Genomic DNA, 19,465 nt, shown 5'->3' with positions numbered 1-19,465 from the left:
CAAGGGAAGCAAACGTACTTAACACCTCCCGTCAGGAGCAAAAACGAGAGCTTATGTTTCAGGGGGAATGTTACAGGAACCAGGGTTGTCTACTTCACGTGGTTGGTGCACCTATGACCTACTGGGATGTTGTAATGCACTCTGAAAGCATGCTACAATCACTTCAACACTGCTTCGACTGCGCACAATCAATAAGCACGACGAACTCACTCCACGCTATGCTACCGCGACTACTCCTGTTCGGGCTTTTTTTCCTCTAGCAAGATGGCGGCGACCGGCTTCACTTTTGGAGAGCCAGCTCAACTCCAGAAGTCTAAGTATATAACCTCCTTGTGCACAAAAGGCTATACTGAAATCAATATAGCATGACTGCCCGCCGATCGCTCTGGCACTGGCAATTCGGAGTTGCCGGGGAGAACATATTTATTTGTGTATAATAAAACTTTTTGCGTAACAGTATTCGTTGTCGCATCCCTATCAGCACGTACACTACATCGCTCTGCCGAATATTCTCAGCTGAGGATCCGTTTTAGCTGCATTTTTACCCTTCGGTTGCACGCCGCCGTGATTTTCTACCACACACACAGAAAGCTAAGCAGGAAGAAGCAGGCCAATCGCAGATGCTGGCACCACCCTCCTCAACAGGTTATCTACTTTCACTGCGCTAACCTGGCCTCACTGAAACCCTCTCTACTTCTGCATGCTCCTCGCGTCAGGACAGCCAATTAGTAAGGTGTGGGACCGGGCTAGCTGGTATTCCATATTGATACGACCAGCGCAAAAACAGACACGAAACACAAAAAGAGGTGACGAGGACAAGCGCTGACTTCCAACTGGCGTTTATTAAAAAGAAACATGAATATATAACCTCGCGCACCCGATCACAACCACCCAAACTTGTGCAAGTATTCACGACTGCCACAATTCCGCAAGAAAAATACCAACATAGCCTAAGGCGGCTCCCCACATGCATATGGGCAGTCTTGATTACTTGTGCTTGCGTTTTAGTGCACGTTAAAGAACCCCAGGTGGTCAAAATTAATCCGGAGCCCTCCCCTACGGCGTGCCTCGTAATCAGAACAGGTTTTGGCACGTAAAACCCCAGAAAGAAGAAAGAAAAAGTCTTGATTACTTGCACAAGTATATGTGTGGCTCTGATCACGTGCGTGAGGTTATGTATTCATGTTTCTTTGTAATAAAAACGCCAGTTGGAAGTCAGTACTTGTCCTCGTCGCCTCTTTCTGTGTTTCGTGTTTGTTTTTGCGCTGGTCGTATCAATACAACCAATTATATAAGAAAAAATGTCAGGTAAGGCAACGCTATTCGCTTCGAAAGCAAACAAAAGTGACCGCCTCTAAACGAGGAGAGCGTTTCATTGGCAGGTTCAAGTGACGCTGGAAGTCACCAGCGTAACCGCCGACGCTTGCGTCGGCGGTTACGTAAATTTGACGTCAGGAGATTGGAATAAAACAGATTGGAATAGTTTTACGTTATAGGGACCCTAAGTACCCATACGTTTTCGCATTTGTGCCCCCTCTAAATACAGCCGCCGAAGCCGGTTTCTCGGCCTAAGCCAATCCTAGTTTTTCCTCTCATTCGTACGGCTTCTGACGTTCAGGGCGGGTCGTCAAGGCATCAAGTGCGCGCGCGTGCTACAGAATCGCGAGAAGTCGCAGTTGCTTTACAAACTGCGCGCAGGATCGACTGAACCACTCAGACTAATAGCCTGCTCGATCAATGGACTCGGCCGCAGAACTGAAGCTCACGCAGATATGTATGGGGTTTCCAACGCAAACACGAGCCTCTGCGCTTGCGCAAACCCCGTAGTAAGAAAAAAAAGCGTAAAAGAGGCATCACCCACTGTGAAATTTGACACGCTTACAGTTAAGCCGCATGCGAAGTGTAGGCGCTTGCTTGCGTATCTTGCTCTCACTTAGAAGTGAGATGCTCGCTGGTCATACCGGCCAAACTTTGCAGCAAAGAGCACGCGTCCTCGATGACCACTGATCACGCCAGGGCAAACTCTTGGTCATATGTCTGATACGTGTGGCTATCCAGCGTGATGCTGGACGATGGCAGAACACTACTCTTTCAAGACCACCGGATCATTTTCAATAAAATGCCTCGGGTGGACACTGACAAGGAAAAAGAAAAAGGAAAACACCTCGTAGGAAGAATGACTTGAAGCATAACTATGGCAATTCATTTATTGACTTATATATTCAACCTGCGCATCCCGGATTGTTTGTATTGTTGCAGTATATGTCTGGTTCTCGAGTACATCGTTTTCCCACACAAGTTCTTCAAAACAAATGGAGCACCAATGTGTTTTGTACGTAATATTGAGAACAAATATGTCGAAACTAGTGCTGCTCCAATGACTAAGCGTAGATGCCTTGAGCGCTGGCCATATTTAATGCAGCGATTTCTATGTGTATCCTTAAGTCATTAAATGGCAAATATATTTACTGATTTATACCATTAAAGAGCTTACCTTAAGGTCTATAGTTGTTCTGCAAAGGTAACACACACAGAGACATTAACACGAAAAATAAGAAAGAGAGAGAGAGAGAAAGGTAACAAAAACGAACAGGAACCTTGCACACTAACAACTGTTAATTGAATCGCTTACGTTTGTCATACATATATCCATTTCACAGATAGTAAAAGCCCACGTGCACAAAAATGCAACAAAAATGTAATGGAAACCACTGGATACGTTACTGTGAAATGTACATGTCTATATGACGAGCGTAAGCGATTGAATTAATTGACAGCTGTTAGTGCGCAACGTCCGAGTTAAGTTTTATTTTTCATGTTAATGTTCGTGTCTGTGCCACCTTTGCAGTGCACTAATATATTCCCTATATGTTATACCAAACAGTCGAATCACTTCTAAACGTTATATAAAGAACTTGCCGCCATTGTCGCACCATATCTCTGCCATATGCTGGTATCTCTACTGCAGTCATAGAGGCATACGCAATGCCTCTATGACTGCAGTAGAGATACCAGCAGTCATAGAGGCATTGCGTAATCAAGGAGTACAGGAGGCATACGTGAATATCTTAGGCAAACATCTACAAGGATTCCACAGCTACCTTGGTTCTCCACAAGAAAAATAGAAAGTTACCTATCAAGAAAGGGGTCAGGCAAGGAGACACAATCTCTCCAATGCTATTCACTGCATGCTTAGAAGAAGTATTCAAGCTCTTAGACTGGGAAGCCTTAGGAGTGAGGATCAACGGCGAATATCTCAGCAACCTTCGGTTTGCAGATGACATTGGTCCTATTCAGCAACAATGGAGACGAATTACAACAAATGATTGAGGACCTTAATCGAGAAAGTGTAAGAATTGGGTTGAGGATGAATATGCAGAAGACAAAGATAATGTTCAATAGCCTGGCAAGGAAACAAGAATTCAGGATCGCCAGTCAGCCTCTGGAGTCTGTAAAGGAGTACGTTTATCTAGGTCAATTACTCACAGGGGACCCTGATCACGAGAAAGAAATTTACAGAAGAATAAAATTGGGTTGGAGTGCATACGGCAGGCATTACCAAATCCTGACTGGGAGCTTGCCACTGTCGTTGAAAAGAAAAGTGTACAATCATTGCATTTTACCGGTGCTAACATATGGGGCAGAAACTTGGAGGTTAACAAAGAAACTCGAGAACAAGTTAAGGACCGCACAAAGAGCGATGGAACGAAAAATCTTAGGACTAACGTTAAGAGACAGGAAGAGAGCGGTGTGGATCAGAGAACAAACGGGGATAGCCGATATTCTAGTTGACATTAAGCGGAAGAAATGGAGCTGGGCAGGCCATGTAATGCGTAGGATGGATAACCGGTGGACCATTAGGGTTGCGGAATGGATACCAAGAGAAGGGAAGCGCAGTCGAGGTCGGCAGAAAACCAGATGGGATGATGAAGTTAGTAAATTTGCAGGCGCAAGTTGGAATACGCTAGCGCAAGACAGGGGTAATTGGAGATCGCAGGGAGAGGCCTTCGTCCTGCAGTGGACATAAAATATAGGATGGTGATGATGATGATGATGATGATGATGATGATGATGATGATGATGATGATGATGATGATGATGATGATGATGATGATGATGATGATCTGATGTTTGCCACTGCTTTGAATTGAGACCAGCAAAAGTAATCATTCTGGTGGTGGTGGTGTAGCAAACGGGTCAGCCTGGCATGCTTAGCCGGCAATTGTTCCGCCTGAGCATCTCATACATATTTAGCAAAGGTGTGTCCCCATACTTTGCGCAACTCGGTCTGCCTATAGCATCCTGCGTTTTCAGTAAATGTATAAAGCATTCGCTCTCGATGAAATAGCCCGCAAACTATATTTCACAAGCAACTGCCATCTGTAAGTGTCACTTTACTTGATACTTTTTTCTTCCGTTATTTGAACTTCCTATGTTTAAAACCAAATAATTTATCAATTAATTTTCAAACACGCCATTTGCTGCCTTCCTTTAGCAGGATTCGGGAAAAGAAGTATTAGATTTGTGACGCGCGAAATCTTGTTTGCGTAATTTGGAAGTCTCGGCTCTGCTGGCACGCACGCTTATGAGCATATCTTCGAACAAGGACAATAAAAAAAAAGCATTCGAAGCATGAGCATGTGCCTCATTAGAGCTGCCAGCAGCCTTGCACAAGAATCTACTATTGGGAAAACGTATACGAAATCAGCTAATAATGAAAATATTTGCGAAAGCAGGAGAAGAAATGTGATAATGCACTGCTCTTGCGCAAGCATCCAGCCAATTCGCGGCTCTTCAAGTGCGTAGACGAAGTATATAGAAGTAAACCGAAAGAGTATCTGGCAGAATCGCGGGCAACAGAAAGAAGAAACCGCGGAACTGCTGCTTTACGAGGTCGTACAAACCAAACAGAAAAGCGACGTGATTTTCACAGTCCAGCAACGCCTTGATGGTAAGCAGACCGCAAAATAAGGTTGTCAGCTGCCCCTATAGAATAGAACCAAAAGAAACTGGGGCTATAAAAAAGAAACAAAAAAAGGGGGAAAAAAAGAACAGGAGGAATGCATTGCCATCGCCAGACTCGCACAGAAACACGCTCTCATACAAGCTATATAGTGCAGATAAGAGTGAGGGCCGCCCTTGTTGAGGCATGGAAGGGAACGACGAAGGCGGCCAAGGTTCATTGCGTTACCTCGCTCAGCGAGTGTGTATAAAGAAGCTTCTTCGCCGGGATGCTAATCAGCCGCGTACTTTCACGCCCGCGCGGCGGTTCTCTCTGTCGCCGTTGTTATCGAGAGCACGCCAATAGACGTTCATTGGAATCCAATTTCGAGCGCACCGGCGAACTGTTTATCACAGTATTCGCCACATTAAGGGGCCGTGGACCGGACAGAGGCGCACCATTCTCCGCGCTTCTGTGGCTCCACCAGAACTGTTCCCTACCCCCCCCCCCCCCCTTTTTTTTTTTTCACCCGTAGTGTAGTTGTATTAGCCAGTCATGTGTTGCAGAGTAAAAATGCTACTAAGCGGGTGGGCAATGTTTTTCACGCAGAGTGCCTTCAAAAATGCAGCGCGTTACTGTTTTTACGTCACATTAGGCTGCCTTCGAGCCGCGGAGGTATACATAACCACCGACATAGTGGTCATACCATTTCGGTAAACCAATTAGGATGGTCATTTGAGCATAGCGTTTGAATTGATAGAGGAAGCGTTAAATGGACACTAACTAGCAACTCCAAGTCAATTTAGATTGGAAAAGCATTCTTTCATTTGGCGGAACCGGGTCGATTACTGCATGAAGAACATGAAATGCGATGTCGAATTTCGTGCCGTAGACGTGGCTGCGAACTTCAACAATGTTGCGTAAGCGTTACGGCACAAATTCCAGTGCATTTTTTGTTCTTATTTGCATAGGCGTATTTACCGGTGGGGGGGGGGCACCACTGTCAGAAGTGGAGGGGCCAAGTATCTATTTGCACCCCCCCCCCCCTTTTTTTTTTTTTGAAAGAGGGCACTTTCGGCTGCACGCTGTGAAGTTCAACAAAACAACAGCTGAGGTCAAAGTGTTTTTTTTTTCTGAATATATTACCAACGTAAGCAATGCTTTTCTCTATTACGTGTCCCCTGCTTGGGCAACGAGGATTGTTTTTCATGCCTCGGCGCGACGCGCTGTAGCGGACGACGTGTGGGATACGCCATATGGACAGTTCCCGCCATAAAAAATCTCAGCTTGCGCTTCTTGCACCATGAGCAGCTTTTTCTGACCGCCTCATCAAATTTGAAAACACAATATCCGATTGCCATATTTAACCTAAGTGCGAATGGTGGGGTCCGGATAAAGTATTATTACAAAGTCGCGATGAACGATTGCATAAATCGTCGGATTATCAAAGACTGTAACTATTCAATCTCTGTCTCGAGAATGTCGACGTGCACAGCGTTGCAGACTCAGTGTCTTTTCGCCATCAGTAAGCAAATGAAACATATTACAGGTCCTGTCGAATTTCATTGTGTACTGACGAGTTATCCTGTAGATATGTTGCAAACGACCTTGTCGAATGAGTTGAAAAAGGAAGCATGTTCTGTGTGACGAGCGATAAATGTTTAAATATGCAGTGTGGGTTCATTACAGCCTTTGTAGACAGTTACTTATTCAAGCGTTCCAGGGTGTCATACTACCGCTATTAAAAATGTTTGCCAGACTTCTAAAAATTCTGCACGAGATACGAACCTCAAATTCGTTGCGAAAAGTTCATGTTGCTGCTTCAAATGGAAGCGCTGCTAATTATGACTGAACCTTGGCTTTCCCTATTTCCGTGCTTCATACGAAGCTCGTTTGTTTCTCCGGCGCTGTTGGTGTGAGCTACAAACAAGACACTGCGTTCATATTTGGGAAATATTAGGGACATGGTATGGGTAATGTGTAGGTAACGTTCTCAATCGGTGGGTTAAATGCAGCTTTTTGCAGTAGATTACGTGCGCAAGTGGTACGGAACGTTATTACTGTGTTTTACGAGCGGCGTAAAACTTGGACCGCTGCCCTTGCATAGTTACAATGACAACCGAGGGCAAATTTTGCGAACAAAGGGGAACGTTGCGCGAAATTTGTGTGCGATGTTAAATCTATGTTGATCAAACACATCTTTTGCAATATCAAAAAATAAAAAAAAAGAATAGCGTAGCTTGCACTGGAGGCGCAATGCTAGATCTAGACAGCGGAGCTGATGGGCACCTATCTAGTCCTGGCTTTTGGGCTAGGGTAAGCATTACCAAGTCATCTCCAGCATTTCCCGCAATTTATTGATTATTGATCGATTATCAATTAACTTTTGATTGGCTATTGATTGGCTATCGCAAGGTATTGGCCAGGGTTTTGGGCTAAGCTAAGCACTACCAAGTCAACCGCACCATTTCCCGAAATTTGTTGATTATTCGTCGATTACCGATTAGCTATCGATTGGCTATCGCAAGGTATTGGCCACGTATTTGGACTAGGCTAAGCACTACCAAGTCATCCCCAGCATTAATTTTCCGGGATATATTGATTATTGATCGATTATCGATTAGCTATTGATTGGCTATCAATTGCCTATCGGTGACTGACTAAGCTTAAGTAGTCCCAACCATGCTTAGCTAGAATTACCAGGCTCAGCTTCCTTAGTTCGCAGGGGTATGTGCCATTGCACTTGGACTGTTCCTTCACTGCCGTCAGGCTCGGCCCACATCTTTGGACTCAGGAGACACATTCCGCCCGGCTTAAACAGCTCCGCTGTTAATAAAAAAAAAAAAAATCTTAAGCAAGTGTTCGGAAGGGTCGCGTTGCCGTTACCAGCTACGTTTCCCGAATGCCTTGAACGCTGCGGTTCAGAAACATTCGACTTGGAAGAAATAGGCCCATCTTAAACGCAATGTGTCGCAAAGTTTATCGTTTCTGGTTTATTTACAGGCGTTACAAATATTTATTGAACCATCGCTTTATCGTTTTAGTGGGTTTACTTGGTGCCCTCAATGAACTAAACTCATAAGCATTTTGAGTTGGATGACAGTAAATCCCAGGTAATGGGTTATATCTGTAGGAAAGTTAAAGATTGGTTTTTAGTGTCCATTTCGACAGGTTTCGTTGGGTTGTCGCAGTAAGCGTACCGACGAGCAGTCGTCAAGGAATGAAAAGGCGACGATCCGAACGCATCGCATTCGGAATTAGCGAGCAGTTTGCCGCTGTGCATGGAAAATATTCGCGCTCGGCTGCTGAGATACAGAGCCGCGCATGCTACTCGTATTTATTGCATTACCTCTAGAAGCAGATACGCAATCTCCACCGCGACTCGATGTGCAGCTCTTGCACTGTCACCTTTCATTCGTTAAAAATTAAATTAAATTTTGGGGTTTTACGTACCAAAACCACTATTTGATTATGAGGTACGCCCTAGTTGGGGACTCCGGAATTTTTGACCATCTGGGAACCTGTAACGCGCCCCCAATGCACGGGGACATGGGTATTTTCGCATATCGCCCCATCCAAGTGCGGCCGCCGCGATTTGATCCCGCGATCTCGTGCTTAGCAGGGCAACCCCATAGCCGCTAAGCCACTATACGGCGGGTTTTCATTCGTTGCTGACAGCACATGAGGCCATGCGCAGACTTTCTGGGGCAGTTGGGTTTTAGGTGTTAAACAGGAAACGTCATCGTGTGTCCACTCTAGAGACTAAAGTTAAAGACAGCTGAGTCTTCACGGTGTACAGAGGTAAAGAGAGAGAACGTGTGGGATGTGTACAAAGGTTTCATTCTGAATGCTCGTAAAATAGTGATTTACGGTATCAGTGGTTTGTATGCGTTGCCTAGGGACGCTTAAAGAGACAGAACGAACAATAATGTATTTAATCTGCATCTGATCAGCTGCACGGAGAGCTACATGTATGCACCAGAAAACGCCACAAAGATTCCCTGAGCCGGCTTGCTTGCCGTTGGTAAATGTTAGAAATTGCAACAAAAAAATTGGTCCCGTTTAGCCCATGGTGTGCCATTAGATGGCTTAGGGCACAATTTGAACTCTATGATATTTAAATGGGTACAGAGTTGCTTCTTGGCATGTTTAGTGAGAATGAATGAGAGCCAGTTAACGAGAAAAAATAACTATAGAACGAAAAAAAAAAGTTGAATAGCAGAGATTCCGTTATTCAACAATATTCAGTTCTATACCCAATTTCATACCCAGTTTCATACTGAGCTGGACAAGAATAAAGCGTAGCCAACAGTGTTTTTGTTTTCTTTTTTTGGCTCGCAATAAGTAAATCTGATTAAGTTTCGTGACTTCGCAAGTTGATCAGTCATTTAAATGTATATATTTTCCTAACAAAGAAATTATCAAATCACGTCTCATAGCAACGTTAAAATAGCAGATTATATTTAAGATAAACCACGTGTTTTCAGCGAAGTTGCGGGAATGATCATTGGAACACGGAGAGCATAAGGTAGAGTTGTTGGCTTTTTCGTTAATAATTGTCTCGTCTGTTGAGTAGGCACAACCGCATTGAAATTATCCTGCTCGATAATACGTGAGAAAAGTAACTGCACCATAGGATTCGTAAGAACCATACAGGCGCAGAAGATTCAATGCAGTTAAGTTCAGTCTGGGCTTTATTCCGACATTAAAATGTTCAGGAGCTCTAGGGCTACAGGAGGCGAACAATAAAGACTGACGTAGTCGCATGACCCCAGCGACGCACCACCCTTAGTACAAAACGAAGGCATTATTATTATTATTATTATTATTATTATTATTATTATTATTATTATTATTATTATTATTATTATTATTATATTATTATTATTATTATTATTATTATTATTATTATTATTATTATTATTATTATTATTATTATTATTATTATTATTATTATTATTATTTGGTTTGAGTACATATAACACAAGGAAACGAAGGAAATAGGGAGGGAGCAAGCTGACAACTGCCACCGAGAGGGGCACAACGCCTGCCTACTCCTTCAGGGGGAGGGAATAGAGGAATTTAAAACATGAGGAAAGAAAAGAGGAGATGAAGAAATGACGGAGACACAGACAGAACAAAACAAAATACAAATAATGTCTATAAACGGGAGGCCAAGTCAGTGTCTTTAAGAAAAGTTAGCAGGGCTCGATGGGCTTGGTCACGTCGGGAAGCGCACCCTCTTGGAAAGAGGCAATCGTCAAGGGTCGCACATTGCAGTCCAATAAGTCCATATTCCTTAATTAGCAATGCGCGCTGCTCAACGAATGCGGGACACTCTAAAACGAGATGTTCAAGTGTCTCACAGGAGCCACAAAATGTACACGACGGGCTGTCCACACGTCCTTGTCGGTATAGGCGTTCGCGCACCAACACAGACCCAACCCTTAACTTATAGAGCAGTGCTCTAGCACCAAAGTTACCACACTTCATGCACGACAAGACGCAGGCGAGACGTGGCAAATATTTAAACAATCTCAACTGTATAGATTTCCGCAGAAACGAATACCCGTGAAACAATTACTTAAAACTCAAGAACACTCCAGCTTTCTATGTAGAAAGGTCTTGCAGAAGTGGTGGGAAATTCTTCCGTTGAGGGTCTCGCTCCTTCGTGCTGGGAAACAAGACTTTTCTGTGTACCACGAAAGTATCCCACGGCGGCCGCCGCCACATTCGGGCCGCCGCAATCGGTCCCGCGGGGTTTGGCCGAGAAAAAGAGTACGGGTGCGTCGTCGCAGCGTCCCCGTTTTCTCGTCCCACGCGTGCACTACGTCACGAGCGACTGCCGATCGGTACACGGTTTGGGACACGACGTTCCACTGGCAGCGCGCCGAGCGCTGCCGACGTGTGGTTCTACGTCGCAGCGGTCTCGTGACCTGGTAAATCCGCAGGCAACAATATGGCGTTGCTGCCGGAAGTCTCAACGGCCGCCTCTCGCGCGGTGATTGTATACTGTTATGCACTTGTGGACGTGCTTGAAAGCGTGGGTCAATTTAGAAAGAAAACCAGCAGACTTCATCGGTACGCCCCCCCCCCCCCCCCCCCCCTCCAGGTCTCAACTCGTTTTGTCTCTCACAGTAAATAGCCTCACCTTCTCAAGAACAACTTCTTCGCGATGCACACAACGTACATGTTCTCCTCCGTTGTACAGCATTGCCTGTTGTGTGGGCTTCGAAATGCGAGCACAGACGCCGCCACTTTCAGAGTATGTGCGGAACAACAGATCCTCGCACGCGTCGCAGCCTTACAAAGCGACGCGGGCATTGTTACAGTTCATGAAGTTGACTGGCCTCAGTGACCGATTGTGAAGTGTTGGACAACCGCACGTGTTCATACTGAGAGTACTTTCTTCCATCTCTCTCTCTCTCTCCTTTCCTTTCATCCTTTTAAACCCCTTCCCCGCGTGTAGGGTAGCAAACCGGACGTGCGTCTGGTTAACCTCCCTGCCTTTCCTTTCTTCTTTTTCCTCCTCCTCCTCCCACACGTTATCAAGCGACAAAGCTGCGCGGAATCTGCTGCTTGTGCTGGCGGTGTTTATTCAGTTCAAGAACCATGACGCCGGACTGGATATATCTAAATGTGGTGAATTAAGACAGAGATTGGCTAGTTGAGTTGAATGCATGGTAACTTATTACTGAGCAGTACTGGCTATACCCTCCCAAGACCCTTTGTACAATACTTGCACATTGCCTTCTACATTTTTTATAACTCACTCGAAAGTGATTACGCAAGATATTCATATGGGTATAAAGTACGGTGCCCGTGTAACTGCAAAGAAGTGGTTTACTCATATTCCTGGCCTCCGATTTCCAGGAATTTGACACTCAATCGATCTAGACCTATGTGTCATCCCAGACGGCTGAAAGCAACCTTGAGGTATGTTTCTATATCACTGATATTGCGTGAAAATACCGGACGCGCCAGCAACATTGTCAATTACTGCACGTAGTTCCATCTCCATCTCGGAGTTTAAGCTATGAAATGCAGTTTTACCATAGCAAATATGAGTATACATGAAGACACAGTTTTTGGCATCTAACCGTGCTATTTAAATTTTAAAAATTGTTTCTCAAGTCCATAACATAACAGTCGGCAATAAAAACCACCTTGAAGAGCGATTATATCACATAGTTGTATTCGGGTATCAGGAGGACACAAAAGACGAGCCAACACTGCTTAGCATTCTTTAGGGGTTTCCCTGCCACTTCAACAATTCGACAACCGGCGGATTTGGCATTACACGGCCAATGCAAAAGAAAATGAAAAGAACGGATGTAAGCTGTGCAGGCGGTTTACAGAGTGTTACTGTGATGCAGCTCTGCAACGACAAATGCCTATATTGCTACGGGGCTGAGAAGCAACGTCTGGTCCATTTCTTTCAAGGGCTCACCAAAGTTCTCTTGTGCCCCTGTCAGTCATTGCTGCCGCAGCAGACTTGAGCATTTGTTTGTCTCATTCTTTGCTTGCTATAGCTCTTGATTGTTAAGCCTCCAGTGAGGCTTCACGGTTACGGTGCAACAAGCAAAACCACGGCCAAGCCGCATACGTGTTCTCCGAGATGCTCGGTTCACCGCGCTTGATGAGGTCAGTACAGTCACTGCGTTTACGATTCGACGACAAAAGAAACACAACACGCGTCTGAGGTGTGTTGTCTGCTCCTGCTGTGTGGTCGTCACCCCTGGCGTGTTGACCTCAGATCGATGAACTGCCACGTGAGTGGAGAGTGTCCCGTCTTCTCTGCAGGTGGCGTTGTCATAAAAACTCAAGACTGGCACTACATATTCGTGGCCATTTCGCACGACAAGTTTCGAAGGGAGTTTGAGAGCGAGATTATCTCGAAAACGTTTTCTTTTTTTGACGCTGGCATATGGCACATGTAGATGCGGGAACAACTCCCGAAAACTCGGAATATGCAGCTCTGCCCTGTACGTTTACTAACTTGTGCTCGTTTTTGTATACAAACTCGGCCTTTAGAGCGCTGTGTCTCCGGCGTGCTTAGGAGATAAGCGACGTCACATCAAATCACATCGAAACGAAAAGTCATCTCCACGTGCTAATTACGACTTGCATTAAATTACTTTTGTCAGTCCGGTTCCATAGTTATTTTATTGTTCGCGTTTATACTCGATGTTGATAAACTGTTTGCAGAGTTTCACACCTTGTTTGATGGCGTATTTGTCGCCCAATCGGAAGTGTCAACAATATACTCTAAAGAAATCGTCGGCCCTTCCACTCCGTGAAGATTGATGATAAACGAAGCTTAACACCATCACAACAAATGGAGGGTATAAGTGCTAGCAGCTGTTTTGTGCGGTTACTTATGCTTGAACCGCATTTACCTTTTAACGAGCACGCGTGCAGCAAGTGCGTGCACGGTACATGTTAGCAATCGGTGTGTACCTATATGTGCCTTTAGGGGAAGCCGGCACTGCTTGTGACGGGCGAGAGCTGGAACTGTGCATGCCGCTGCTGCTGACCCGCTCGGGAGGACCGAACCATCCATGAACACGAGCAAGTGTCCTTCCAGCTGCGCCTGGAGCTTGCAGGCTGCCGCCTGCCGCAGGGCTGCGGCTGGCGTTCTCCGCTTGGCTATCCCCTTGAGGGAGAGGTGCACGTCCGGAGGCTGGTGATGGGGAGGAGGAAGAGCCACTGCCATAGGTAGTCGGGTAACTGTCTCCTCATAGAGGCGGCACAGGCTGCCCATGCGTGAAGCCGGCAGGCTCCGGATCCGGGCTAGGAGGGCTTGGCTGGTGCGTGGTGCAGCCTGCCAGTTGTTATTTTATTGTTCCTTTATTGAAAATGGATACGAAATAACACATAACAACTGTAGAAAAGTAAACACGAAAAGTTTAAGATGAGAGAAGAAACAAAAATTCAGTCTTTTATGTTATCCCTAAGACGACTTGAAGGCGAAGGCCGATGAATTAAAGACGGACACATGACACACATCCCCCTTAATTCGCTTGGTCATCACTCATAATTCGCTTACGCATCCTTTTAATTCGCTCAGTCGCTTAATTCGCTTAGTGATCCTCTTAATTAGCTTAGTCATCCTCTTAAATCGCTTAGTCATCAATGGTAATTCTATTGGCCTTTAACCAGCCTGAGTAATCCACTACCCGCCGTGGTTGCTCAGTGGCTATGGTGTTGGGCTGCTGAGCACGAGGTCGCGGGATCGAATCCCGGCCACGGCGGCCGCATTTCGATGGGAGCGAAATGCGAAAACACCCGTGTACTTAAATTTAGGTGCACGTTAAAGAACCCCAGGTGGTCCAAATTTCAGGAGACCCCCACCACGGCGTGCTTCATAATCAGATCGTGGTTTTGGCACGTAAAACCCCATAATTCAATCTTTTTTTTTCTAGTAATCCACTTAATTCGCTTAGTCATCCCTCTTAATTAGCTTAGTCATCTACTTAATTCGCTTTATCGTCCATATTATTTCGCTTTATCGTCCATCTTAATTCGCTTTATCATTAATCTTTATCATCCACCTTGCTTGCTTACGCGGGTATGAGTGCTTATACGGGGTTATGAGCCATTGGTGATGATAGTTTTTGTATCGTTCGTGTCGTCGACGCGTTTTCGCTCAAGGACTTTAAAGGTCGACTGAACGATGAGACATACAAGGCTTTCGCCTTGATAAGCAAACGCGCGCGTGACGTGTTTATAGCGGTTACTTGAGATTGATGCCGGCTACTCTTCTGTCATACGGAAAAAAGCAGAAACAAACACGTTCACAAACAATTAACAGGAGACAGTGCACCAACAAAAACTCACAAAGGCTATGGACAAGGCCTAGATCATCGATGTCGACCAGCTCTCCTTTAGTTCTTCTGGTATAGCTTCCACTCAGCTGCACGTAACTACGGCGAGAGGAGCGGGTCAAGATGGGAGCGGCGATCGACGGTAACGAGCCGGCAGCGCCCAGCCACGAAGAACGAGTGCGCCACTCTTGTCACTCGTTAGCCCGGCTCGGCCAAGCGATGGTGCATCGGTGGTATAGCAACGCGTGTTTCGATTTCCCTCGTCTTGACGCTTCATTCGGCAGCGCACTTCGCTAGTGAGGGACTATCATTTATCTCGTTTTCCTGCGGTGTACGACAGTCGACGAATGTTTGTAACCCAGTGGTTGTGCGTCTCGATGCGATCAGGCTCATCGCGCTCTCTTTACTTTTCTAGAAGTAACTAACTTAGGTTCACGTTTGTAGCCTACTTCTGTTTTCAAATGATACCACCTCAGACACTATTTCTTCTGTTTTAACATTCTTTAGTAGCGTGACCTACTGTGCGTGACCTGTACTGTGTGTGTGTGTGCTGCTTTATTGTTTGAGATGTTTCATCTTGCTCTTTCTTTCTTCTTTCCTCCCCTTTTTTCTTCCATTTCTATGCTTCTGTCCCCTCCTTTCTGAAGAGTAGGCAGGCGTTGTGCACCTTCCGGTGGCAGTTGCCAGCCTGCTCCTCGCTTTCCATTTTCTGTCAAGCGTATATATGTTTTGAAACCTAATAATAATAATAATAATAATAATAATAATAATAATAATAATAATAATAATAATAATAATAATAATAATAATAATAATAATAATCAATCGCATATTTACCGTGCCCAGGTACAACCATAAGGTCTAAGTGCTGGCGCGCGCATACATAAAAAGAAGAACGACAAGGGAATACCAGTAAAAAAGTAAACAATGAATAAAAATAACAATCTTGAAAAGAGTGCGCATACAACAGGTGCAGGGTGAATACAAAAGAGAAAGGAGGAGAAGGGCAGTTGAACAATATGTGCAACTATATGACACAACACAAAGCCCGGAAATGAACAATGACGGCGAATTATTAAAAAAAGTCGCAGTCTCGCCGTAAAGGCGAAGCATCGATTGCGATAGCAAATTAGTAGACAGCTATACGAAGTAATGATATTAGTTTTATCGGCCGTATGAACTTGCAGACATTCGCTGGCTAAATTAACAAGCACGGTGTCGCGCGCGCAGAGGTAAACATGGACACATCTCACTCGATGACAGCGGAAGCTCGCGGTGAAAACGCTGGAGTGAGAAAGCGCGCAATTAGCATTGTGCGAATTGACCTTGGTGCTGTCTCTCGCTGCAACGCGAATTAAACGTCGAAAGCACAGCGCATACGAAGCTGGGCGCGCACATTGTCCATGTCGCAGATCGCTTGCAAGATAAGGTGACCGCGCGGCCGCGCCGCGGTAAGCAGCAGCCACCGTATAGCAGAACGACCCGTAGATGACATGCACCCCGTTGACCTGTGTTAGATTCCCATCCAGACCAAAATTGACCGAATTTTCTTTCCGGAAACATTATTTTCCATTGTTTACAGGAACCTCCCTGAGAAATTTGAAGTCAATTCGGGCATTTTTTTTTACGACGACGCAAAGAGAATGGACGACGACGCTTTGCGTCGTCATCCATTTTTTGGTACCATCTTTGGTCACGTCCATTTTTGGTACCATCTACGCCGACGGATTTTCGCGTAACGAGGCATGTAATGTTTTCCCATTAATAACTTGTGCGTGGGCCGCGGAATCGAGCACGAACAGCCCAGCATGCGGGTGACTGTTTCATTGCCCCTTCCAAGGACTCTAAATGATCTTCTAAAAAAAAATCACAGCATATCCACGGGGTGAATGATGATGAGTGGGCGAAGGTACGGAGGGAATCATCGGATCTCCCGCTTAAGGGGACGCTAGCACAAACGCGTTAGAAACGTGCAGTACTCTCTAGTAAGGGGGAGCGTCCACAGCGTCTTACGCAGCCATTTACACATGCCGGAACGTGCACCGCGTTTGCCGACGCCATCACATGACTGCTGAGAGAGTATACCCCCCGTATTCATAAACGCTCCTCGACTTGAACTTGACTTGCCACCGCCTTGGGCAGCGCGTTCGAAACGCGTTGAAGGTAAGGCGGAGAGGCCACAGCGTCTTACACCAGCTTCTTGCACGGGCCGTAACGCGCTAGCACAAACGCGTTAGAAACGCGCTAGAAACGCGGCCTTTCGTTAATGTTGGGTATTTATTGCCATCGTGGTGCGTGTGTCTATGTGCGCTTTGGCGCTGAGCCGTGCTCCCTCAAGGGCTGCAGAAGATAGCGCCAACCTTTCCCTTTCCCTCAAGAACCACTTATCATCATCATCATGTGCGCTTCGTGGCGTAGTGGTTAGCGCCGCGCGTTCGGAAGCGAGGGGTCCCTGGTTCGATTCCGCGCTACGGACACAACTTTCGGAATTTTTTTTCATAAGCGTTCTCCGGAAGCCGGAAGCTGGCTTCCGGAAGCGGAAGCGGAACCGGAAGTGGAAACGGAAGCGGAAGTCGGCTTCCGGTTATACTATATATATATATATATATATATATATATATATATATATATGTGTGTGTGTGTGGGTATACATACATATACGGACACACAACGCCATCTATTGCGCAATTCATAAAACTAGACGTGGCTACCTACTACGACGGGGACGAACGGGTGCCGCTATAAGGAGCTTCGCCCCTAAAAAGTATGGGGTTTTACGTGCCAAGACCACGATCTGATTATGAGGCACGTCGTAGTGGGTGACTTCGGAATAATATAGACCCCCTAGGGTGCTTTAACGTGCACCTCAATCTAAGTACACGGGTGTTCTCGTGGCCAGCGATTTGATTCGCGACCTCTTGCTTAGCAGCCCAATACCATAGCCACTAAGCAACGACGGCGGGTAATGAATTTTTACTGACTGTTGTTCGAATTTCAACTACTAAGTGGTTCGTTGCGAGAAAGGAAGGTTGGCGCTATCTTCTGCAGCCCTTGAGGGAGCACGGCTCAGCGCCAAAATTTCAACTTAATAAGCCTCTCTTTCTCTCTCTACCTCTCTCTCTCTCTATCCCTTTCACTCTTTTCTTTTATTGCGATAGCAATTATATGGACACTCCAAAGCAGATTTCTGCCGTCGGCGTCGCCGTCGCCGTCGCCGTGAAGTTCCGTATGACGTCAATAGAGATGAAATCGTCGCCGCGCGTAGTAAGTGGTTCTTGAGGGAAAGGGAAAGGTTGGCGCTATCTTCTGCAGCCCTTGAGGGAGCACGGCTCAGCGCCAGATCGCCGCGCGCCGCCGAACGCTGTATGTGCGAGTGAAAGGGCGCGAGGGACGCGCGCTTTCACGGGGAGTGAACGCACGGCGGAGAACAAACGCGCGTTCTGCGCCGTGCTCCCTTAAGGGCTGCAGAAGTAGGCGTCTCTTTCCTCCTTTACAACCACCATATATGTAGAACAAACGCGCCTTCTTCCGACGCGCGAAAGGCCGTGGCGGGGAGGGGGGGGGGGGACGGGGAGGGAAGGGAGGCGACGTTTAGCTGCGGCATCAAGTGCCTATTTATATCAGAGGCTCCGGCAACAGTCACCAACGCCGTACGCATTTTGTGCGAACGCGTGCAAAACGCCGACGGCGTCGACAACAGTTCTGCGTGCTGCCGGTGCTGCTGCATGTCCAAGGTTATACACCTGATAAAGCTACTATCATTACTCCGTATAGCTCTCTACAAATTTGCTATCGCAATTGATGCTTCGGCTTTCAGGTGAAACTGCGACAACTTTTTTTAACGCCGTGGCAGCAGTTACCCTGGCCAAGGCCTCCTAGAACCATTTTACGGCATGACCCCCAAAAGCTTCCGGTTCGCGTGCCCTATATATCACTCTATTATGCCAGAAAAAAAAGAAAAAGACTTTATTTTTCATGTTCTTTGAACGTATGGGACATCTCATGTTTTCAAATAAAAGTATAGCGCCGCATGCCTCAACTTCAAAAATATATCATTTTTGTGCAACTAACGACCGAACTGTTTGTAACGATGTGATTATCTTCATAGGAAAAATGTTTAAAATCTCCAGGCTGTCTTTCTCGCCGGCGGGCTAATAAAGCGTTTAGCTTTCTTTTGGAACTAACAGCAATTTATTCGTGTCTAACCATTTTCTTGGGCCGCCGATCCCGAATATAGTTCAGTCAAACGCAGCGGTAGAAACCGTATGGTGGTACGGTACCTCATGGCGGCACGGTAATAAGTGTGTTTGTGGAGGGGGGGGGGGGGGGGGGGGGGCTATCGCTTTGAGACCCTGCGCCTCTCATAGAAGACGCAGACGATGTCGTGTGAGATGCTGCGACAAAAGGCTGTCGAACACGATGGAAGGTGTTCCGCACTGCTCCTTGAGGAAGTGATGCTCGAAATACCGGTTGGCTCCCGCGTGGGTAAGGCATGGGGGTAAGGAGAGCGCCACTCATAGCACAGAGTGCACCATAGTGCCTCGAATGAACACCTCCCAAAGCATGCTAAACGCATTAATTAATAGCAACCGTGGTTGGTGCTTCGTCATTGTTTCCTGTTGCAGGAACCGGAAGCTTTCCAGGGTCTCTGTTCGTAAGCAGCAGCTGTGAATGTCGGTTGACTGCGTCATCAGGT

General features: G+C 46.1%; 1 protein-coding gene across 1 annotated transcript in view; it reads right to left on the bottom strand.

The window, feature by feature from the left end:
- The window catches only part of LOC119442741 (uncharacterized), a 46,983-nt gene extending 33,277 nt beyond the window's left edge, over positions 1-13,706 (bottom strand). The window contains exon 1 of the mRNA XM_037707740.2: positions 13,480-13,706. Within this exon, the coding sequence (XP_037563668.2) occupies positions 13,480-13,706 (227 nt within the window). The remainder of the gene's footprint in view (positions 1-13,479) is intronic.
- Between the last annotated feature and the right edge of the window lie 5,759 nt (positions 13,707-19,465).

This window comes from Dermacentor silvarum, chromosome 2, assembly GCF_013339745.2.
Source record: "Dermacentor silvarum isolate Dsil-2018 chromosome 2, BIME_Dsil_1.4, whole genome shotgun sequence".
NCBI lineage: Eukaryota > Metazoa > Arthropoda > Arachnida > Ixodida > Ixodidae > Dermacentor > Dermacentor silvarum.
This window is presented reverse-complemented; position numbering and strand designations above follow the sequence as displayed.